This window comes from Rattus norvegicus, chromosome 9, assembly GCF_036323735.1.
Source record: "Rattus norvegicus strain BN/NHsdMcwi chromosome 9, GRCr8, whole genome shotgun sequence".
Classification (NCBI taxonomy): Eukaryota; Metazoa; Chordata; class Mammalia; order Rodentia; family Muridae; genus Rattus; species Rattus norvegicus.
In genome coordinates, this window is record NC_086027.1 from 56,264,389 (window position 1) to 56,288,466 (window position 24,078).

Here is a 24,078-nt window from a genome sequence, read left to right on the forward strand (position 1 = left end):
GGGCTTCACATTTTGAAGTGTCAGTGCCTATAAAATTCTCTTTAGTAATGTCTCATGATGCGATGCAGAACCTGGATTTTCTTCTACTTGTTAGAGATTTTGAATCTAGCTAACGTTAGGTCTTGTTTTGTTGCTGTAACAACAGATTAACATCGCTTACATCCATAGGATTTGATGGTATGTGAACAATGCTTTCCATACAAGAAGCAAACGTCCCTAAGTGTTAGTTGTCGTTATTACTTTGCTTTGTGAGAACAGGATCTGAATTCTTTGCTCCCTATCCCAGGCACGCACATACGCTTGCCAAACCAAACCTGTATACAACCCACTCGCTTTCAGTATTTAACAAATAATACAGCTTAATTTCTAGTGTAGCACCTGTGGTCAGGTCACTCTTCAGTAAGGTTCCATGTGCAGATGCTGCCTAGGTTCCAGAAGCTCCTAGAGCGAGTACTGTCTGTCTCCCAGCTTTTGTCTGCGAGGTCATCCGAGGATAGTTTACCAAGGCTGTGCCTAGAACCAGGCACCATGCATGAGATCATCGGCAGTGTTAGCTTCGAGGGTGGCACCTATTAAATGCTGTAGAAGTGATGGCTGTCACCACTTCTAGACCAGGTTGCCATTTACTTTGGGCCTCAAGTTCCCTCTGACACCCTGAGTCTATCTCAGGCCTGCAGTGATTAGGGAGTAAAGCAATTCTCAGCCAGAGCTCAATGGGGTGTAGTGGAACTGGGATGGGACATCGCCCACCTCTTCACTCTTCAGGATTTGCCACTCCAGCCCGGCTGGATCCCGGGTCCCCCGGGGCGGCCCCAGAGGGCGGGAGGCCGGGAGGAGGCGGCGGACGCATCCGCCGCCGCAGGAGGCGGAGCGCTGCACCTGGCGCCCGGTCCTCCAGCTCAGCCCTGAAACGGGTCCAGCCGGTCCGGAGCGAGGGAGGCGGCGAAGCCAGGCCTGGGACTAAAGCGGTGAGGAGGTGAGAACCGAAGGTCGCGCGGCGACTGTCACCGCGGTCGCTCGCCCCACCCGACCTGCATCCAGCCGCCGCGCCCGCCGCAACCCCAGGAGAGGAGCAAGCGACCCAACCGACATGCAGCGTTCTGACCCGCCCGCCGCCGCCCCGGCGCCCCGAGCAGCCGCTCCGCACCCCGGGGACAGGGCTCCTCGCGCTCCCCGCAGCTGAGCGCCGCTAGGTGAGTGGGCCGGAGGCCCCCGGATCCTCTTCCGTGCACCTGCCGCGGGGTGGACGCCGCCCGGGCCCGGAGCCTCAGCGCCTATCTCGCCCTCCCGGGCGCCGCCTGTCATCTCGGGGTGCAGGGCAGCGGCGTTCCCCGTGCCCGCAGCACTTCCGTAAACGTAATTGGAGTCGGGGAAAACAAAGGCGCTGCCCGGGAGCCCTCGGCCGCCGCCCGCAGCTGCTGCAGAAGGTGGTGGTGGGGGCGCGGGTGGGCTCCGCGGGCGCCCGTCTGAATCCGATCCCACCGTCGCCTTGGAGGTAAACATCCCTGGGACAAAGGGGGAGGCTAGGGTGTCCCCAGGGCCCATGCCTGGGATGTGACCCCCTGTGTAGCAGGAGGAAACTGACATTGTCAGCCTCCCACGGAAACAAACACGGGGAGTGGTACACCTCTTTCCCCGGCTGCTACCTCCTTAGAGAAATGCCTCACGGCACGCGTGGGCTGAGCACTGAGCTTCAACTCAGGGATGGGTCCCTTGCTTCACGGAGACTACCAGGTACCTGAAGAATTCAGATGTAGCCCCTCCTCCTCTCTTTGCCCCTCCCCACGTGGTCTTGCAGGTGGAATATCATCCTTAAGCCTGGCTCGCTGTGCATTTTGCTTCTCCTATGCCTGCGAAACCACAAACATTTCCTTTCATCAAAAAACATTTAATAAGCACTCCTACACCCTCTGGGATGTATGATACCTGTCAATCCATCGTAGAAATAGCCTTGTGGAGTTGAAGTTTCAACTCCCAGTCTGTGCCTAAATAGTTTTGTGTCCTTGGTTTGTTGTTACATCATCCCAGGCTGCAGTTTTCTCACACATAGTAAAGAGATGGGCGGATAGTAAGTCAAATCTTCAACCTTTCTGGAAGTTCACGATATTGTGTGACATTAATTGTGTTGAAAGTAAGCGGCATACAGTTGGTGTGATAGCAGCAGCACGCTATAAGCTATTTGGTAGGTCCTTGAGAGCATCGCTTCGTTGAGCCCAGGCACTAGCCAGCTAAGGGTGTATGCATTATTGATGGTCTATGAAGAAAAGGAGGAGGATAGAATCCTTCGCATTGAGAAGCCTGACTCTTGACACCCAATGCTTGTCATTAGCATAGGTGGAAGATTTTTTCATTTAATTGGTGATGAATAAGGGTGAATGGGCCTTTTCACTGGGTGTGAGTAAAAATTCACAACACTTAAAAAGATTGCTTAGGAAAAGGTTGAGAACATTGTTAGTGAGCTGAGTGCTAACCACACCTGGAAAGAAAAAAAGGGTCTAATTTTAAGAATGAATCAAAACTATTAAATATTTTACAGTAGCTTGTTTCCCAGGCTGTCTCTTTCTCAAGGTAAATATAAAACAAGAAGGCAGACTAAAAAAACAAAACAGCACATGTTTGGTGGTCTGGGTATTGAATCACCAATTCTATTCATCATATATACATACATGTACATATATGTTTACACATGTTTGTATACATAGCATATCATATATAACTTCTGCATTATCATATAGTAATATGGCAATTTTGGAATTCTTATGTTTTTAAAGGCACCATTCTGAAGTTAGTTTCCAAATCTCTGTACTAATGTCTAATTTTATGCACCATGAAAAAGAAGCTCAGAGAAGTTATGCAGCTTCGACCAACCACACATTCAATAAGAGGTGGAGTTAGAACTGACCTGCCCCTCTGGCCCCAGACAAAGCACAGGGAACTTCCAGATGGCATTCCTCCCAGACGGGGACCTATTCCACCTACACTGAAGCTTTCCTTTGCTTCTTGCCTTTGAAAGTCAACGTGTATGTATTACACATGGTAGCATTTACCATGCAGAATGATCTATATATATTGATGATGTATATAAATTAGTGAATGTTTAATATTTTTACCATTTTGAACTTACAGGAAATGTAAAATATGAATTGAGTGTTAGACCAATAGGTTCTTATGATTACTTCTGGTCTTTTGTAAACCTTTCGAGTTCTCACTGCAGAGAAATAATGAAGTGCAATGCCTGTGTGTGCTAGCTGGCTTAAGAAAACTCAAAGGACATTAAGTGAAAAGGCTGCAGACCAGACTTATATACATTTACTTAAACACCAGGATGGACACATATCTAGGTCCTTGTTCTCTGTTGACTGTAGTTACCTTAAGAAAGTGGGAGGGCTAGAGATACAGGGATAATTTTTCTTTTGACTTTAGAAAGTTAGATTTAGGTTAAAAAATTGGAAAAGTATATGTTCTTTTATTATATAAACTAAAAATGGAAAAGAAGAAAGGAAAATATTTACTGAAGAGAAAACTGGGGGTGTCTAACCACAATATACAGTGGGGTTTTTGTTTTATTTTTGTTGTTGTTGTTTTGTTTTTGTTTTTTATTTGGAAAGTAAGAGGGGGTCAGGGGTAGGTGCAGAGTCAGATGACCTACTGTTCCCTTTTCTGGCCATAACTGTGACATAATCTACAGCTTGCTGGGTTTCCTGCAAGAATACTTTAGTGCACAGGCTTTCCACTAAGTCTAGGCTGGGATGCCAGAATTCATTTTTTTCTGTCTGGTCTTGCTTATAACTGCAAGCAGGGAGACATTTTTTTTCTCGGTAGAGTAAGTTGATAGGAATTAGCTTACTTGCTGTGTCATCTCAGGAAAATATAGCATTATAGATGACTTCAGGTTTATGTTGTGTCATTTCAGGAGCAGCACATTATCATTAAGTTTAGTCTGATGTACACATGTATTTAGTAACACTAAGTACAGTTCCACAAGTCTTTCTATTTCTGTGTAAACATAACCAAAATTAATGTGTAGAATTTTAAAAAGTCAATACATTTTTCTGCTCAGAATTAGAAACTCAAAGCAAAGTACATTCAGACTTAAGATACAAGACAACACACCACTTCATATGTGAAGAGAATCCGAATTGTCTTGGTCCATTAGAATGCAATGCTATTATAATGCAATGTGGCAGAAGAGGTCCTTGTAAAGTTCCTTTGTAGAGAAGGTTTTCTGACAGTTTAGGTATCATGTAACATTCCATTTAAGGTTTTCATATATTTCAGTCGGTAGAAATCTGCCTGATTTGGGGATGATCAACTGCAAAGAACTACCCTGGTTAAGAACAGTTGGGTTAAAGTTTTTCTCTTTAAGTGGAACTCCCACAGCATTTCCTAGGGCACAGTACTTTTAGGTTTCAATGGATCAATGTGAATTTGGGGCAGTAAACACACCTTAGTGCTTCCACTTGGGACATTGCCTCTGGGTTTTTGCAATCCTCCATGTTTAGCTTCCCAGAGTTAGTTGCGTTCACTGCTCTGACCTTCAGTGGGTGAATACAGCATTTGTTTATCTTAATAGATTTCTAGATTCCTGAATAGCATGTTACCCAGTATTTAGACAAAAATGATTCACTGCCCTTTCTTTGTAGCTGCTTTGGTCTCTATATTTGAAAGGTGTTTATTATTTTATAAAACAACATAGTCTCAATTCATTGGGTAACTTTTGGAAACTCCCCATGTCCTTTGCCATGACAAATGGTCAATGATCTTGGTTTGTTGGTACAAAGGCAAACAGGAGAAAACCAAAATAAATATTTAAAATGTGGAACCCCAGCCTTGAAGTTGTTTTTAACTATAGATGTTACACTCCTAGTTGCTACTTTGTATCTCTAAATAGTATGTATCCGTGTGTCTGTATGCCTCTCTGTCTTAGCCGCAGAGGAATTAAGCCTGCAGAGCCAGTTGTATGTTGTCTACATAGCTTTCTGCTTTGGTTCAGTGAAGTGTAGGGGTGGCTGGGCTACAGGTAACCTGATGGTAGAGTTGAGGGCGTGTCCAAGTTCGGAAGCATGAATGAGATTAAAATGTTGCTCACACGTGGCTCTGCTGCATTTTAGGATGAGGTGGGATGAAACGAAATAACAGCAGAGGTGGAAGAATTCAGTGTGTTAGAAAAGTCACATTCAAGAGACGTGAAAAGGGAAATTAGGTGGCATAGATGCCATTCTTGCCATTTGTTCTTGGTTTGTTTGAGAAGAGAGAATGATCCAGGGAATATCTTTAATTAGAAAACAGGAGACTCCAACTTTGAATGACTGAAGAAATGCATGAAAGTATTTTGACCTGGGATGCAGAGCAAACTGGAGACTAAGAAGGAAGCTGGGAATCCCATGAGTCATCTGTGGCTAGAGGGAGGCCTACTGTGGCTTTGAGGGGGAGACAAATGAGAACTAGAAAGAGGAACTGTTGCTGCCTGGACGAGCCTGATTTGTGGCTTAACCATGCCAAGGGAAAGTGAATGACAAGTCTGGACTCGTGGTTGTTCCTTCCAGTGTGAGAAGCTTTCCCTCCTCAGTTGGGCACTGTCTACACTCCATGTGTTCAGCTGAGCACCTTTGATAGGGCCCAAGACAAATGAGGTTGCTCACACACAGCCAAACACACATTCCCTATACTAACCACAGAAGTCCAGAGTGGATATAGTGTTAACCATACTCTCTATGACTCTGAAAAAGTTCACTGTTCTTGGTGAGCATGTTTGCTCCTGAAGACTCCTACTGTAAAGCTTCTTCTGGGTTCTTTTCCCAATGATGTCATACTGTGTTAATGGACAGCTGTGCCTGAAAGCCACCATTGTTAAGGAAATTTAATCACAAGACTTTATTTTCATACTTGAAAAAAGACATTTTACTATTTTCTTACACTGATGCTCCCTATTAAAGGTGTAAAATCTTGCCCAGGTGCAGAGCAAGTGCTGTGACAGGTGCTTTGATGATCAGTTTCCGTGAGAGGAGAGCCACTTCTGACTGATAGACCTAAGATCAGTGTGGTCATTCCCTGCGATCATCCATGAGCTCCAGAATTAGGGGTGCTGCAAACATCCCTTAGACGACTTGGGTTTAAAGCTTTATAATTAGAAGAGTGTATTAGATAAATATTTGTCAAAGAAAGATCTAGCCATTTATAAGGGGGAGATTATCTTTTAGGTCCTAATTTTGTTACCTACAAATAAATCCTTGTAATAATTTGGTGTTATTTCTTCACATCTGATTCTAAAATGTATTTCATGTGAAGATCACAAACTCACAGATAAAACCTGACAAATGTAGACATTTGTTCTGTTTCTCTATGTTATATTTTAAGTTATGTTTTCCCATCATATGGGTATATGATGCTAATGTTTCTTTCATAAGGATATACCATAATTTATTTAGCTGCACATATTATTCTTGCTTTCCATTGCTAACTCTGAAAAGGATTGAACTCTCTACACTTAAATCTTTGCTTTCCAGAAAGTCTATAGTTCTGTTTTCAGTGAATGAGAGCGCTTGACACCTCACTGACATTCTACAGGGTTCTGCTAGGATTATATATTCAAACTTCTTTCATTAGCATGTTAAGCAATACACTTTTACTGAAGGTAGTCATTTATTTTTATTGATAGCATGTGATAGTTCTCAATCATCAGAACCTTAAAGCACAAGAAGCAGCTAAGCAATTTTTAATGACATGTGGAATGTGCTAAAAGTACACAAACTGTTTTCTTTCTTTTTTTTTTAAGATTATACAGTATTTAGTGGAATCAGTTAAAAATTTGGTAGTAAGTTCATGGCTATAGAAAAATGTAGTTTAAATCTTGATATCTGTATTCTGGCTAAATTATAAATATAACAAGAGGGCTTAAACAAAATGCCTGTGTTTTCTGTGAGAGATGTACTTCCGTTAACCCCCTCACTTCTGTGTGTCAGTTATAAGCATAGCCATGGTAAGAATCAGTCTTTTATTGAATAATTATTTATTAAGGATCCATTCTAAGTATGCTATCAGTCTACACCTACCATAGTGCTATATGAATAGGTTATTCTACTATACCTGAAGTTATGCTTTTATTTTTCAATGTTTCTCTCTCTCTCTCTCTCTCTCTCTCTCTCTCTCTCTCTCTCTCTCTCTGTGTGTGTGTGTGTGTGTGTGTGTGTGTGTGTGTTTTCTTGGCCCTATATTTTTACCATAATTATATTGACCAAACTCATTCCTTTTTGAACATATTGGGATGGGAACTCTTTGTGTAAATCTGGCTGAAAGAATTCATTATGCTAGTTTTCAAAAGCAACCTCTAAGCCACTCAAATTGGACAGTCTTTTTAAAAACTGACTTTTACTTTATGAATTACCTCAACGGTATAACAATTTTTTATTGAAGAAAAGTCTTCTATAAAACTTCAAACAAATAATTTCTTTCAATGTCAACTCTTAAAAGTCTTTTATTTCTATAAAAAGATTTTAAAAATCATTTTATTGCCAGTTTACTGACAGCCAAAGTTATGGTCGTTGTGACAGAGGTGTGATTCTACTGGAGACAGCGGTCAAATGGCCATGTAGTCATGACTGACCATGATGGTTAGACCTCATCTTCCCTGTCTTCCCTCTTGCTGTTGCCATGAAGAAATGGGACCCCATTGACCCCATGGCCAGCAGTGTGTAATATATTATTTAAGACCTTCAGAGACCCCTGGCCATAATATTGTTGCCAGGAGGAGGCAAATGGTAGAGTTGCAGGTCCCTGCTAAGGGGATGAGTAGAATCTTGAATCTGTGTGGATTCCAGTGAGATGTGTTGCTGGCATCCTGGGTTATAAAGTAGGAATGATTTTTCCTTAAAAATGTGTATTCTATAATCTTTGGTCCTTAGTTTGCTGAGTAATCTGGGTGCTCCTATTTGTAATGTTACTTCCTTGAGGAAATGCTTTCTGAGCTCCAGGAACTGAAGTAGAGTGGTTATTGCTACCCCTGCCTATTCCTACACAAATAATGTCATTGCCATCTGGCCTAGGGGCTATGGTTGAGGAAGAGATCAGTAAAATTTACTTCTATGTCACAGAAACTTCTGGAATCCCTTTTATCCCTACATTGTATTTCTTCTTAACAAATAAATACACAGCTTCAGTGGCACATTTAATTCTCTTGAGCATCTATGAAATTTTTTTATTGGAGAAATGGAAAACATATGTTTTGTTTAAAAGCCTTTTCATGCTACTTGTCCTTCCCACTGGGCGTGTTTGACGATGGGATGTTTATTTGAAAGAAGATGATAAGATTCTGGAACCAGCCTCAAACTTCTATTCTAAATTATTCTTAGATAAGCTACCCATAGACTGTCAGCCATCTAAAACACATATATCAATCTGGTGATTAATATAGTCTAAAAGGCCTGAAATATAATTTCTCTTTAATTGACATTTGTTTCTCTGCATGAAGCAAACATGCTGACCCCCGTACCTGGTTCCTTGTTAAGGATAGAGCTATTCTCTATTTTGAAGAAATGAAATTAGTTTGTTCCTGTTACCTTCTTAACAGAATGGAGAGACACGGTAAAGACTTTAATCCCTTTCAGATTTGTGATGTTACTTGCAAATATGACCGGTGCCTAGAGATAAGCCTTATTACTCCAGTCTGGAATTCAAGGGTGTTTTCTCAGAGCCAGAGCCCCATTCCCACCCTCTTCTAGGCAGTGGTCTAGGATGCTGACACAGCGTAATCTGTGAGCATCATGGGTAAAGTGCCAGCCTAGTCTAGGTGGGGGATGGCAAACAGTTCTAGAACATTTACCTGAGACCCATACTTTTAGAATAATTGCAAAAAAAGAAGAGTATTATGGAATAAAACAGCACCTCCACCTCCACTAAATGTTCGTATTTTGTTTTCAAATGAAAATGATTGGTGCTTTTCATGCACAGTTCCACTGCAGTCGTAAAATCCTCTGGGAGGAGTTGGCTCAGGTTGGTTTGCTTTCTTGGGTTGGTTTGGTTCGGTTTTTGGATTTCTTTGTCTTGCCTTGTTTTGTTTTTTTTCAAGACAGGGTTTCTCTTTGTAGCCCTGGCTGAATTGGAGATTTTTGTAGACCAGGCTGGCCTTGAACTCACAGAGATCCACCTGCCTCTGCCTCCTGAATTCCAGGATTAAGGCCATGTGTCATCACTGACTGGCCCCCTTGGGGTTGATATTTTTATCCTCCTTTTACTGAGAGGACAAGGAGGGTTAAAGAGGCATTTATGACTTCACCATGCTCTTTTCTAAAATTAATCTCTGATCATATTAAATTTTATAAATTTATCATATAAATTTAAGTCACCTACTGCTACTGTGAATTGCCAAGTGACAGAGTAAAGAACATTATGAGAACGGTGTGATCCCTTCTCAGCTGTCTGTAATCTTGTGGAGGAGAGATCTGTGAAAAAGATGAAAATAGGATTACCTGTAAGCCCTGTAATAAATCCTACAAGTCAGGTGTGAGGACAGTGTGTGAAATGGAAGTGGAGGGAGGTGAGACATACGGTGTTACAAGATGAATCAGGCTCCAGGTATTAACAATGGCTGCATCAGATACAGTTTGCAAAGTGTCCTTTGTCCTAAAGCTTACTGTCACATCTTTTACATCATACTCTGTGAAAAGCTCCTACATTAAAATATAAATTCAGATGATAGGATGTTTGTAAAATCCAGATGTGGGCATTCTACTCCCTGCTTCACCCCCACAGAGGCCCGTCACTGCTCTCAGCATAAATAATGCCCACAGGTTCCTACAGGCACCCAGTGCTGTGCTAAGGCCCAGTGTGCACTTTTTCACTCTCACAACTACCAAGACACAATGCCCCCTTGCTCTTTGGCAGCTGAAGAGACTAAGACTGATAAGTTAAACTGTTCCCAGAGTTTCGACAGCTGTGATTCTAGTCCCTGCTGGTCTCAGGCCCCCAGATCAGAATCCTTCCTCTCTCCTGAATGGCTGTATCTCTTTCAGCTGCCTGAAGGAGTTCCCTCACAGGGACTTCCTCTCCTGTGCTTGTGCATTTTGTGTTTTAGCATTTGAAGCAGTGTATTGGGACCCATGGAGAACCTCTGTTGTCTCTCATTACTGGACTAGAAAGCACAGACTCTATGATTTTCACTGTGCGAACCATGGGCCACAAAGTTCCTGCCATCTAAGGGTTGGTGGTTAGGTTAAAAAGAAAATGAATGTGTTTTTAGCCTTTAGTGTTTTGTGTTGTTTTGTCCTTCAGCCTGGTAGTCAAGTATTTTGTAATCTGTTCTCTCTGGCAACCTCACATGCTCCATAGTCCTGCTGGAAATTCTTTGAAGAACCAGGGTTCTCCTTTCATTTCCTATCCTGGAAGACTTTTCTCTCTCACCTTTGCTGAGATAAATCCTGTCACTCAAGGTTCAATTTAAGTCTCATCTTTCCCTGAGATAAACCCTGACTTTCAAAGTTCAATTTAAGTCCCTTGTTTTATTTCTTTTTCTTCAACTAATCTGCTCCTTTGTTTTGTGTGTGTGTGTGTGTGTGTGTGTGTGTGTGTGTGTGTGTGTGTTGGTATTATTCATGGGACTGGATCACATAGGACATTTTGTGTGAATATTATGTACAATGTACTTTGGCCACACCTCCTCCTAACCTCTGTACCTTCCCTTTTCACTTCTTCCCTCTTCCCCTTGGCCATAGTTTATGTCATTTGGACACACGCAATTTTATGTGTTTATATAAAATGTAGGAGCCACAAAGAGTAAACATGGTATTTATCTCGCAGGCTGGCTTAATTAATTTACTTCATTCTGTTATCTCTTCTGAGCCCATTTGCCTGACAATGACATGACTTCATCCTTCCTTATTGCTGAGAACTTTTTCCTTGTGTATTTATCCCACATTTTCTTCATTCATTCTCTGTGACGGTTCCACAGCTTAGCTATTATGAGTTGTGATGTAGTAGACGTTGACGTGCCAGTGTCTCTGTAATGGTTGCCTTGAGTCCTTTGGGAGTGGTAGCAATAGGCCGTACGGTAAATCTACCTACAGTTTTATGAGGAACTCCACACCGATTTCCCTTGTAGCTGGGCTAGTTTATATTCCCACCAGCAGGATATAAAGGTTTCCTTTTGCCCATATCCATCCATGCGTTTGTTGTTTGTTTGTTTGTTTGTTTGTTTGTTTGTTTGAGACAGGGTTTCTCTATTAAGTTATGGATGTCCTAGAACTCACTATGCAGAGCAGGCTGGCCTTGAACGCATGGACGTTTACCAGCATCTGCCTTCTGGTACTGGGATTAAGTGTTTTAGTGCCATCATGCCTCAACTCTTGTTTTCTTTCTTTAAAACATACTTTATTTACATTTTTAAAGATTTATTTATTTTACATAAGTGAGTGCAGTGTGGCTGTCTTCAGACACACCAGAACAAGGCATCAGATCCCATTACTGATGGCTGTGAGCCACTGTGTGGTTGCTAGGAATTGAACTTGAGACCTCTGGAAGAGTGGTCTGTGCTCTTAACTGATGAGCCATCTCTTTAGCTCTTGTTTTCTTAATGACTGCTCTGCTGGTTAGGGGTAAGATGGGCTATCAATGTGGTTTTAATTTACATCTTCTCTGATCACTAAATACTTTTCAGTATTTATTGATCATTTGAACTTAATCTTTTAATTGTCTGTTCTTTTCATCAGCCCATTTACTGACTGGGTTGTTTGATTTCTTGTTTAGGATTTTGAGCTGTTCGTATGTCCAAGTTCCAGCCTGTCAGATTGTGGCTAGAGAGGACTCCCCTACTCAAGAGGCTGTTTTCTCACACCCTATTATTTGTTCTGTTGTACAGCTTCTTAATTTCACCAGAATCCACTTGTTTATTGGTGGAATTGTTTATGAAGTAGCTCTGCTCTAATTCAGGAAGTTCTTGTTTGGTACTTGTTATCTTGAGGTATTGTCCCCACTTTTTCCTCCAGGAATTCAGAGTTCAGGTCCTGCATATGGTCTATGTTCCACTGATAGTTGGCTCTTGTTTAGGGTGGGTTCTGAGATCCAGTTTGATTCTTCTGATGTTTAGTTTTTTCAGCACTATGTTGGTGTGTTTATCAAAACTCAGGTGGCTGTAGTTCTCTGGGTTATATCTGAATCCTGAGCTACATTCCATTGATCTGTGTGTCTGGGTTTTGTTGTGGTGTGTGTGTGTCTGTTCGTGTCTGTATATGTCTTTGGGTACACATGCTAGCCAATACCACACTTTTTAATTCTGTAGCTCTGTAGTATAACTTGAAATTAGTAAGGTGAAGCCTCCAATATTATTCTTTTCGTTCAGGGTTGCTTTAGTTTCTGTGCTCTTCTGTGCTTTCATATTGGTTTTAAGAACTTTTCTGGTTTCTGCAAGGAATGGCCTGGGATTTTCGTGGGAAATTTATTGTGAATATCTACATTGCTTTGAGTAGCATAATCACCTCTACAATGCTAATTCCTTCAACCCATAATCATGGGAGGTCTTCTGTCTTCTACTTCTTCAGTTTCTTTTTCCAGTGTTTTAAACTTTTTGTTGAAGTAGTCTTTGATTTCGTTAGTTAGGTTTAGTCTAAGATTTTTAAAAAAAGCCATTGTAAAATGGATTGTTTTTCTGGTTTCTTTCTTTTAATTCTTGAAATATTTGTTTGTGGGGGCTGGAGTGATGGCTTAGCCATTAAGAGCACTTTTAGGGTTCAATTCCCATCACCAACATAGCTCTCTTTCCTTTGGGGGATCTGATTCCCTTTTCTGATCTCCGTGGGTACTGCATGCATGTGCATATATTCAGGCATGACATACAAATAAATGAAATCTCAAAAAGAATCTTTAAAATTAAACCTGTGTGTGTTCTTGTGTAGACAGATGCATGCTATGGGGCAAGTATACCACTGCATACAAATGGAGGCTGGGGGACAGCTCTTTGGAGTAACTTCTTCTTTATTTACATGGGTTTCAGGGATTAGACTTAAGTCACCAGGCTTGTAGAGCAAGTATTACTCACCGAGCCATCTTGCCACACCCTGGTATCTTTCTCTATATGTTTGTTATTTATTGGTGTGTAGGAAATCTGCTGAGTTTTGGGTGCTGATTTTATTTTCTCCTGCTGCTGTTTGTCAGACTTAAGAGTTTTCCGATGATGTCTTTAGGGTCGCTGATGTAGAGAATCATACAGTCTGCAAGTAAGGGTACCTTGAAAGTCCTTCGTTTTCTCAAAAGCTTGTGAACTCTTTACCCAGAACTCCTATTGTCTATAATTTGCTATTGTTAATTTATTATGCAGCATGACGTGGCTTCTATTTCATTACTCTTCTCTATTGCCACTGAATACTTTCACGTTATTTAATCTCTCTTTGAGTTAGAGGATTATTTTATGTACAATGAAGCATGACTTTGAGGCAAAAGAGCATGCATTTGACATCTTATTGTAGCCACCGCTAAGAGCACAGACTGTCTGACATTAAATCCCATTTTCTCAGTTTATTCTGGATATGAGTTGGGGCTAGCTCTCTGCTGTGCCCCAGTTTCCTCATCTGTACCGTAGGAAAGTGGTCATGTGTATCCTGGGAATAATGGTGAAGATTGAGTTAATCCTTATGAAGCCATGACAGGTTAGAAATAATAATGGTGACAAAGCACTGTGCATCTAATTAACATGTAAACACACCACTATGAGTTAATTAACATAAATACGCGACCACAAATTATGGATCTCTTACAGACAAGTTTGGTCAGGGGTCCGGGAAGGGCTTTCCTAGGTGTCAAGTTCTGAGGCGAGGCTCAATTGCTGTGCAAGGCTGTGGGGCAGCCCTGTGGGACTGGGCACAGTGCTGAGGATCTGGAGAGCCTAGCTGGAAACTGGGTTAACAATGAGGATGAGCACTGTCGTGAGGATGAGCGTTGACTCTCAGCTTGTCTCAGCCTTCGATGTCCCAACGCCTGAGAAGGAAGAGGAAGATTCCAAAGCCAGTCATTCCCTGTGGTGTGCTTCAGTGCGTTTGCACTGTGGGCTGCTCCACAGCCACATTTGCATGTGTTTTTCATGACACTGGCTGAGTGAGTACAGATATTAAAGCAATCCTGATCTTAGAAGATCTGTTGGAAAGAATCAAGTCAGTCGTTCCGCTAGCTTCTGCTTCTGTTCTTGATTCTTTCTGGCCACTGCCTGGCAGCTTTGCCCATGTCATTTTTCATTAGAGCTTCATGGGAAAATGCATGTAGCTGATCTTGGAGCTCTGAGCTCTGAAGTATATAAGTCAAAAGCTAAAGTTCAAATAATGACAAGTTTGCAATTACTATTATTTTGACCACAGGCCTGCAAATAGGGGAAGCTTGAAACTTTGGGGAACAATCATAATTCTTGATTCTTTGTGGGAATGTGGTCATTCTTTTGAATTTGACTTGACAACGATTATACACTGTCTTTTTTTTCTACCTGGTTTTTGGACTATCAATAAAAGACTGGGGCGAGGAAAAGGCGAGAGAGTGAGGTGAGAGTGAGGTGTGCATGAGGTGAGTGTAGAGTGTGTGGTGTGGAGAGTGGGTGTGTGAGTGTGAGAAAGGGAGGGAACGAGAGAGCACAACCCTCAGCCTGAAGAGAGGGAAAGTACACCCTGCTTCAAGCTGAGAGAGAAAGACAGAGACAGAAAGAGAAAAACAACTTCAAACCTTAAAAATTGCCTGTCAGTTTGTACCCTCCCACACCACCCCCACAAAAAAGATCTGCTGGATGGACACTGTGTGTATGCTTCTGAACACAGCTCTTCTGGAACGTGCTAGGGCTGAACTGACTGCTGGAGAGTGTGGTATACAAACGCAAGGACTCTGAGCCCGGCTCCTACTGGTTTCCTGCTGTCTCTGCTGGCAATAAATTGCAGCAGTCAGAGGCCAAGTGCTGGTTTAGGATTCACATTTCTTAAGGACATTCTGAATGATCAATGACGGTTCACAAGGCAGAACTGGCTCCACGATTCGGGAAATAGATGTCTCTGTTTCACAGCTGCACTTTAAAGTGCTCCCTGTGCTAACCAGGGATTGTTCATGCTCCTCTTTGATAGCTGGGCCACTGCTACACTAAGGCATACTTGGTCGTCATGTGTATGAGTCTGACCTTGCAATTAGGCCAGATTATCCCTCAGACCTGAAGCTGATTTCCTCTCAGAGTTTTACTATTACTTTCCATCCTTTTAGCATGTGTTTGTGGGCAACATTTAAGCCTTGTTAATATAAATACCAAAGGAAAAAGCTATCTATTTTAGCAAGGAATTTCACTGTCTCACATCAATAATTCAGAAACCCCTGCTGTGGGAACATCTCAGTGTACATACTGGATGGAGGCCTTTTAGGGCCATGCTGTTGATTACTGACATTAGAATCTACTTGGTGACAGAATGTTTCGCTTTCTACAAAATAAACAAAAGGCCATTCTTATCCAGTTGAACCAGCAGTAGACCTGTCCTAGAGAAGCTCAGACATTTCTGTGTACAACATCTAAGGAAACAGTAAGACCAGAAGCTTTGACCAAGATGTGCTGGACGGGTCTGTGTTGGCGACTGCTGTCCCAGTCTTCACAAGCTGCTGTGACAATGCCCCATGTGTGCACCGAGACAAAGTTTAATTTCTCGTGGATCTGGAGACAGGGAACTCCCAGGTCACAGTGCCCAGTGACGACTGCCTTTACCTCAGCTGCCTCTCACTGTGTTCTTACAGGGCCTTTTCTCAGCAGGTGCATTTGGGAACAGAGAAACCTGTTTTGTTGTCTGCGAGGGATCTAATCCTATCTCAAAGGTTCTTCTCTCCGGACCTTTGTCCAAAGACATCCTAGTGGTGCCTGTGGCACTAGGCAGGGATATGGAAACAGCCGTGGACCTCAGTGTCTGGCTGACTGAGCTGCTGCTCACTCTGAGCACCTACACCTCAGGCATTGCTCAGAGTCTGGTGTTTGTCTGGTCTGCATTTGTGACACTCAGATGCAATCCAATTCAACAAAGGTACATCGGCTCAGATACATCTTAATTTCATTAACATGCAGGCATCCTTTCTGGCTTGTTTCTTTCCCTTGGTCCTGAGGTGACAGAGGTGACTTCATTTCTACCTTGCTTTCTCGTTGTTTCAGTAGTTGGGTTCTGTTTCCTCAAAATCCAAATAGGACATGAAAATGTTGTCTAAAAATGAACGTCCTGGGCCAGCCTAGTGCTGTATGTCTTCAACCCGAGCACTCTGAAGATAGAGTCAGACAGAACTCTGAGTTTGAGGCTAACCTGGTCTACGAAGTGAGTTCTAGGACTTCCCAGGGTTATATTGTGAGACCATGTTTCAAAAACAAAACCAAATGAACAACAACAACAACAAAAAAAAACTGTCCTGAATTTAAAGTAGTTATTCCTTATATTTTTAGATTGACATTTCCAAGCGTGTCTTCCATATAGACAAAAAGAGCGGTTCTGCACTTACAGAACATTTCCTTAGTTACTTGTGTTTGTTGACACCTTGTCCGTTTGTTAATGCTTGGGAACTAGTGGGGAAACTTAGAGAACTATAGTAAAAGTCATTGGAATCAAGAGGAAAGATTGGCTTGGGAGTCACTCTTCAGGGCTGAGGTCTGCGTCCTGACATAAGAGTCGCACCTGGGCATCAGGTCCTCTTTGTCTCTCTCAAGAGGACTCGGTGCCCTCCTCTGACTTACTTGCTAAAGTCTCAGCAGTCTTTGTGGAGGACAGGTCATTAAAGGTATCTGACATTGTTAAAAGTCAAGCAGTCAAATATTTTGTACAAGTCTAGAGATGGCTCTGGTGAGTGACAGAGGTGGCTTTGGTCAGTGACAGAGGTGGCTCTGGTCAGTGACAGAGGTGGCTCTGGTGAGTGTGACAGAGGTGGCTCTGGTGAGTGACAGAGGTGGCTCTGGTGAGTGTGACAGAGGTGGCTCTGGTCAGTGACAGAGGTGGCTCTGGTCAGTGACAGAGGTGGCTCTGGTCAGTGACAGAGGTGGCTCTGGTCAGTGACAGAGGTGGCTTACTTATCACTTGAAAAGTCTAAAATCCCGATTCCACTTCAAAAAATAATGTTATTTTCAACTGATCGATCCATAATAATGTAAACATTGTACCTGTGGGTTGGACTATATTTTGGCATGTATACATTTGTTAGTATTTTTTTTAATAAAAAGAAAGCATTTAATTAGGTTAATGGTTCCAGAGTGCTGGAGACATTAGAGTCGAGTGAAGGTATGGAGGTAAAAGAGCTGAGCGCTCACATCTGGAGCCACAAGCCGGAGGCTGAGAACACAATGGGAGTGACACAGAACCTCAAGCCGGCCCCCAGTGACACATCACCAACGATATGATATCTCCTCATCCTTCCCAAGCAGGCTGAGTGTTAGGGACTGAGTATTCAGATATATGAACCTATGGGGCCATTTTCCTTCAAGCCAGCACAGCCCATCAGATTCTGTTCGCTGACAGAGTGAAGGGCTGCAGCTCTGCTGGGCAGGCCCTCCCGTGGAATTCCAGCCATCGCTTCCTGTTTTCTCTACTTTGGAAATTGTAGCCAGTAAACTAACCGGAGCAGATACTCTGACATGCTTTTCTGTGTCCTGGATATTTTGTAATGATTTTTGCCTTTTTAAATATGTATCATTTCTTCATAGTAAAAAAAAAATTTGATATTCTGTCTTTGGATTTCCTTAATGGATGACCCCTGGATTTTTAATCCTTTAAATAAAAGCTGTGTGTGTATATAGCTTTAAAAGTGAACACATACAAGATCCCCTGTTTTATGTTTTGACAAAAATAACAAACTGCTTGGGCCTTGGTTTCCTTGCTCCTTTCTCCTCGGAGATGCATTTTTTCCCCCTTCCTTTCTGTGTTTGAGGTGACTCTTTGGGTATTCTGGTTTGTGGACTTTTGAGTGTGTCTCCAGCTGTAGGAGGTGTGGAGCCGCCTTGCTGTCTGTGCCCTCTTGCTCCCTAGTAGAGGTAATTTTTTGCTGTCTTTGTCAGTGTGACTGGTCACCGTGGGGACACAGAGTGAATTATGAATGTCTTCTCTGGCCCGTGCAACCTTTGTTTTCTCTGTACTTCGCACCAGCTCATCCCAGGCTCTTCCTCGGTTACCCACACTTCCTCTGAGGACCTGGGGAGATGTATCGGTGTTTGACTAATGTCCACACTTCCTCTGAGGACCTGGGGAGATGTATCGGTGTTTGACTAATGTCCACACTTCCTCTGAGGACCTGGGGAGATGTATCGGTGTTTGACTAATGTCCTAATGTCCTTTGGCCAGCAGAGTTGCCAGCTTAACTGCTGAGTTGAACAGAAGAAGATTTTAATGGCCACAGAAAAATAACAACAGAACCTTGTAGAAAGTCTGTCATAACCAGGCAGTAAGAGCTTTTTGTCTGGGGAAAACAGTGTTTTCTCTTGCTACGAAGATAAATAGGGCTTATTTAGGGCTGGGAATGTAGCCTGGTGATAGAGTGCTTGCTGGGCATGCTCAAGGACCCAGATTCTATATCAGCTCCACAAAAGGGAAAAAACCCGGGGGGGGGGGGAATGGGAAAATGAGACTGAGAAATGAATTATTTTGCTCAAGCTTGTGAAGCCCACAGGATGGGCAAATGTATTCATCATCTTAATGCTAGGAATCTCCATAGTTATGGATGGGACCGGGTATGGCTTAATACACAATCCCAGATGCCTAGTTGGGCATAGCTCTGAAGGCCAACTATTTTGGAAGTGTTTCTTAAATCAAAGGGAACTGTGCTGGAAAAGGCAGGGTTCAGAGTTAAATGCAGCTATCAGGAAGTGTGGCAGAGTCCGGCTGATCAAGAACAGCAAGAAAACCACAGCTTTGGTACCCAGTGATGGCTGCTTATACGTCACTGAGAAAGCAATAGTGTTCTGGCTGCTTGATTTGGTCAATTTGCTTGATAGTTGGTAATTATCCTGGAATCCAGTTTAAGGTCATTAAGTAGCCTGTGTATCTCACTTGGCTCTGAAGAAAGGCAAGAAGGAAAGACAATGATCAGACATTTTGTGAAGGAAATGCTGTGATAATACATTTTCATATTTAAAAAATTGGAAATGAAGTGAAGGGGCACGTTATCTAATAAAGTGCCAATGGCCTATTCATTTAAATATAACTCATATTAATTTTACCTCGATTTATGAACCATTTTAACCTAAATATTCTGAAGTTAGAAGCCAGTGACTATGTGCTACATCATTTTGGGGTCTAGAAGATAACCGAGTTTACTAAACAGGTCCCATTAGCTTGTGTTTCCAGCTGTACACGATGGTAAATGCATTTAATCCAGAGGTCCAGCCTGGTCTCCAGAGCAAGTTCTACATAGTGGGATGCTGGCTCAAAAAAAGTTTCTGTTGTTTTTCTAGGAGACTTGTAGAAATTTACATGCATGATTCTGCATTTTTTGAGTGTCAATTCATAGTGGGGAAAAAGAAGTTAAGGTCATGGTCTGGAGTCGCAAGTGGAGTTGATGCTTCTCTCTGCAAGAGGACGTTCAAGGCTTTGAAATGGATGTAATGAACAAGGCTCTTAGCATCCGGAAGTCTTTACTGCAGCCAGAGAGGACAAAGTGATACAAACACAACCCTTTGACTCTAATCATTTCTGTAAGAGAAAGTTATGGGGCGTGGCATGGTTCCTATAAATTTATACTATTGGTGTAGTGCTAATCTTTTATACAGAAAACACCCCTTCTTTCAGTTTATTATATAACATATGGTATCTGATGTTTTGGTGGCAGAAATATCCAACCTTTCAATGCTACAACATGACTCTTGCTATTTACAAATGTGTTGGACTACATTTATAACTATCCAAGGATACATGTAGCCCATAAGCTCTAGGCTGTGCAAACTGAGTACTGCATCAGATTATGTACCCAAGCAATAGAGCAGGGTTCAAATCCAGGCCCTGCCACCTATTAGTTAAGCTTGCTAGGCCTCATTTTTCTTATCTGTAATGTGGACAGAAGAGTAGGCTTGTTGTCATTAATGCGATTAATACATGTAAAAGTCTTTAGGTATTGCTTGGTGTAGTAAAAACTCAATAAATGTTTTCTTTCCTTTTTTGTGTGTGTGTACTCCCAGCTAGAGATTGAATTCACATCTATTTCTATATGTGTGTCTTGCTAGAGACTAAACCCAAGGTCTCACATGCAGAGGTCAAATGCTCTACTATGGAGCAATATTGCAGCCTTCAAAAGATAGTACCTGGGGTTGGGGATTTAGCTCAGTGGTAGAGCGCTTGCCTAGGAAGCGCAAGGCCCTGGGTTCGGTCCCCAGCTCCAAAAAAAAAGAACAACAACAACAACAAAAAGATAGTACCTGTTTTTGGCTCTAATCTCTTAAACTCAATTCCTAAGTGACTAGTTAGAGTAATGGTTCTCAATCAGTGGACAGAAGAGTACTTAATTTTCAAAAGAGATTTTATTTTCCTTTTATTTATGTATATGTATGTACTCCTCCAGTATGTATGTATGTATGTATGTATATGTAAACTTGTATATGTGCCTTTGTCTGTGGAAACCAGAAGAGGTCATTAGAGCCCTGGAGTTGGAGTTAAAGTTGGAAGGGTTGTGAGCCACAAGATGTGGGTACTGAGAGCTGAACTTGGGTTCTATAGGAACAGAAAGTGCCTTTAACCACTGAGCTATTCCTCCATCGTTGTGTTTAGTTTTTCAGGCTCTTCTCCTTGGTCAAGACCCTGTGGCTGTGATAAGATCTTTCTCCCCAGTAGTGATTTTTTCTGCAGCTTGAAGTTCCTCATGTCTCTGCGGACTGAGGTTCTGATTGTCATTGCTAAGTGTCTTTTACACTTCATTTTACAGATCACCACTCAGGATTTTGAAGGTCACTGACCCGGATGGTGGTGGTAAGCCATGGCTGCTGATGATAAAGTTGCTATCCTAACTGACGATGAAGAGGAGCAGAAGAGAAAATATGTGCTTGCTGATCCTTTCAACGGCATCTGCAGGGAATCAGAGCCACCTTCTAACGAAACCCCCTCCTCCACAGAGACTTCCGCCATTCCCGAGGAGGAAATAGACTGGATAGAGAAACATTGTGTGAAAATCAACAATGATCTTCTCATCTCCAAGGTGTTTTATTTCTTCTTTTACTCCGCCTACGGCTCTCTTTACCCTCTCCTGCCCGTGTATTATAAGCAGCTGGGAATGTCGCCAAGCCAGAGTGGACTGCTGGTGGGCATTCGGTACTTCATTGAGTTTTGCAGCGCTCCCTTCTGGGGTGTAGTTGCAGATCGTTTCAAAAAGGGCAAAATTGTCCTCCTCTTTTCGCTTTTGTGTTGGGTTTTGTTTAACCTGGGCATTGGATTCGTCAAACCTGCTACCTTGAGATGTATACCAAAGATCCCCCCAACAGCTCACCCCACCAATGTAAGTCACCCAGTAACCATCCTGCCAATGAACTCCTCCACTGTCGCTTTCTTTACCACACCACCAAAATCACTCGAGAAAAGGAGCCTGCTGTTCTCTGCAACAGAGCCCAATATCTCAAACATAGATCTCTTGTCAACAGCATTGACCTTGACCACCGAACCCACACTACGGCCCCAGACAGAGGGAATTACCCACCACGTTACAGACTTGATTTTGAACACAAGCACAGTGACTCTGCCCCCCACAGGAAATGTCACCAGGGAGACAACCATTGCTGTGGTCACCACCACCAAATCTTTACCGTCTGATCAAGTCACCCTTGTGTATGACCAACAGGAAGTTGAGGCAATATTCTTGGTCATCTTGGTAGTTGTCATAATAGGAGAATTTTTCAGTGCCTCTTCTGTCACGATCGTAGACACAGTAACCCTCCAGTACCTGGGAAAACACCGAGATCGCTATGGGCTCCAGCGCATGTGGGGCTCCCTGGGCTGGGGCCTGGCCATGCTGTCTGTGGGCATTGGGATTGACTACACTCATATAGATGTTCTCATTGATGGGAAGGGGTGTAAGCCCCCCGAATACCGAAACTACCAGATCGTCTTCATCGTCTTTGGAGTTCTCATGACCATGGCCCTGATCGTTGCCACTCAGTTCCGGTTCCGCTACAACCACTTCAACAATAGTGATGGCAAAGGGAAAGAGATGGAGATCCCACAGGTGGAAAGGGACAACTCCACAGAGTCTTCCGAAGAGACTCCAACTGCTGCCACTCACTCGCAGGCTTTCAACTTCTGGGACTTGATCAAGCTGCTGTGTAGTGTGCAGTATGGCTCGGTGCTGTTTGTGGCCTGGTTCATGGGTTTTGGCTACGGCTTTGTGTTCACCTTTCTCTACTGGCATCTGGAAGATCTAAATGGAACTACTACCCTTTTTGGGGTCTGTTCAGTCCTGAGTCACGTGTCCGAGTTGACTGCTTACTTCTTCAGCCACAAGCTTATTGAGTTGATTGGCCACATCAGGTAAGAGAATGCTTTCTATTGGCTGGTCCTCGGCAACTGAATTCTCCATTGTATAGCTTCCTTAGAGTGTTATGCTTTACGTGGGGCTACGTTGGGGGTGGAGCTTTCTGCCGTTCCTCCTCCTTCTCCAAACAGAAATAAAAGGAAGCAAGACATGGGCTTAGCTGGATTATCTAAGTGAAATAAACAGGAGGCTATTACCCCCCCCTCCCCCCAAAAAAAGACGTATAGGTATGAGGTTGTGTGTTAAGGGACTTTGACAACTAATGTTTCCAAGTATCAACATAGTGAATTCTCTTATGCCCTGAATCTCAAGGGCTTACCTGTCTGTGGCACTTATGAAGGATTGCTATAGTGGATAATGGTTGTCTTTCTCCAGCCTCTCTACAGTCTCAAATTCCTACTAATAATATAGAGCTAGGCACCATGGCATATAAAGAATGCCAGAGACTGGACATGTAGCCCAGCAACAGAGCCCTTGTGAACATGATACCTGGAACTGCCAGGAAAATAAAAAGAAAGAAAGGTAGAAAAAAATAACTGTTATATATCATTAAAATTGTGATGTAACGTACCATAGTCCTCTAATCCATGATTTTATATGGAAGAGATTTTCATATAACATTTCCCCTGAATTAGCTTAGTTTTTGAAGTTTCGTATGCCTTGATGATCTTTTACCTGAAGTTTCTTATGTCATCCTTTTAGTTAGAATAAACTAGACAGCTGTCTACCTTTTCTGTAGAGTCATCTTTGACCATTAGCACCTGTGTGAAGCAGATTGAAAAGTACCTGGTTATATAGCCTTTCTGCTCTAAAGTGGGGAGAGAACTACATTTAACACCGATGCTGTAGGAAGGTGCAACAAATCTGTCCACAAACTACTAAGTTGATCTCTCTAAACACCTGTGTGTTGTGTGTCTGTGGTACTTTTCAGATCTTGCATTGCCATATGAAATTTTGCGGGCATCAACAGTGGGAAGCCTTGGAAAACACTGGTGTTTATTCATTATTCATTAAGCTGAAGAGAATGTTTTCTAATCTAAAGTTTCAGCGGGAATCACACTTTCCCCGTAGTCATTGTGAAGAGTTTTTCTTGTTTGGTTTTCTTCATAAGGTTGCACCCTGTTCCTTTTATTGCACACATCTTTGACTGTGCGCTGTCACTAAAAGCCAGGCAGTGTATGGATGGTTCACAGAGTTTGAGCCCCCATGGCACAAGCAACTGAACCACTCAGAAAGGGGACTTAAATATTTGGGATCTTTGAGAGCGCTTCTCAGTCTTGTGTAAGCCATGCCTAGTGCATTGCCCTTGATGAATTTGTTCTCTGCACCCTGGATGTGGGAGTGGGCCTCTCTGCTCAAAGTATCTTTTGAATCAGTATTTTATTTCAAAGGATGTGTCCAGTTAGGTGTCAACAATGAGTGGAATTCCAAAACAGTAATTTCATCAGCCAACAGTATAGTGAAAACAGTATAAAATATATGTACATTTTCAAATAGGCCCTCCTTACATCTAGAAAAAGACACTTTCTGGCTATATGAAATATATATTTTCTTTTTGTTGATTTATTTTCTAGTACTGGGGATTGAGCCCAGGGTCCCATGCATGCTAGGTAA

The 24,078-nt window shown here is 42.6% G+C and overlaps 1 protein-coding gene across 5 annotated transcripts in view; it reads left to right on the top strand.

Moving 5' to 3' along the window:
* The first annotated feature begins 763 nt into the window (after positions 1-763).
* Positions 764-24,078, top strand: part of Mfsd6 (major facilitator superfamily domain containing 6) — an 85,298-nt gene continuing 61,983 nt past the window's right edge. For 2 of the 5 annotated variants that reach the window (XM_063266940.1, XM_017596349.3), the window contains exons 1-2: positions 1,356-1,495; positions 20,869-22,460. In XM_063266940.1, coding sequence (XP_063123010.1) covers positions 20,920-22,460 — 1,541 coding nt within the window. In that variant the 5' untranslated portion in view covers positions 1,356-1,495; positions 20,869-20,919. 5 annotated transcript variants of the gene reach the window in all.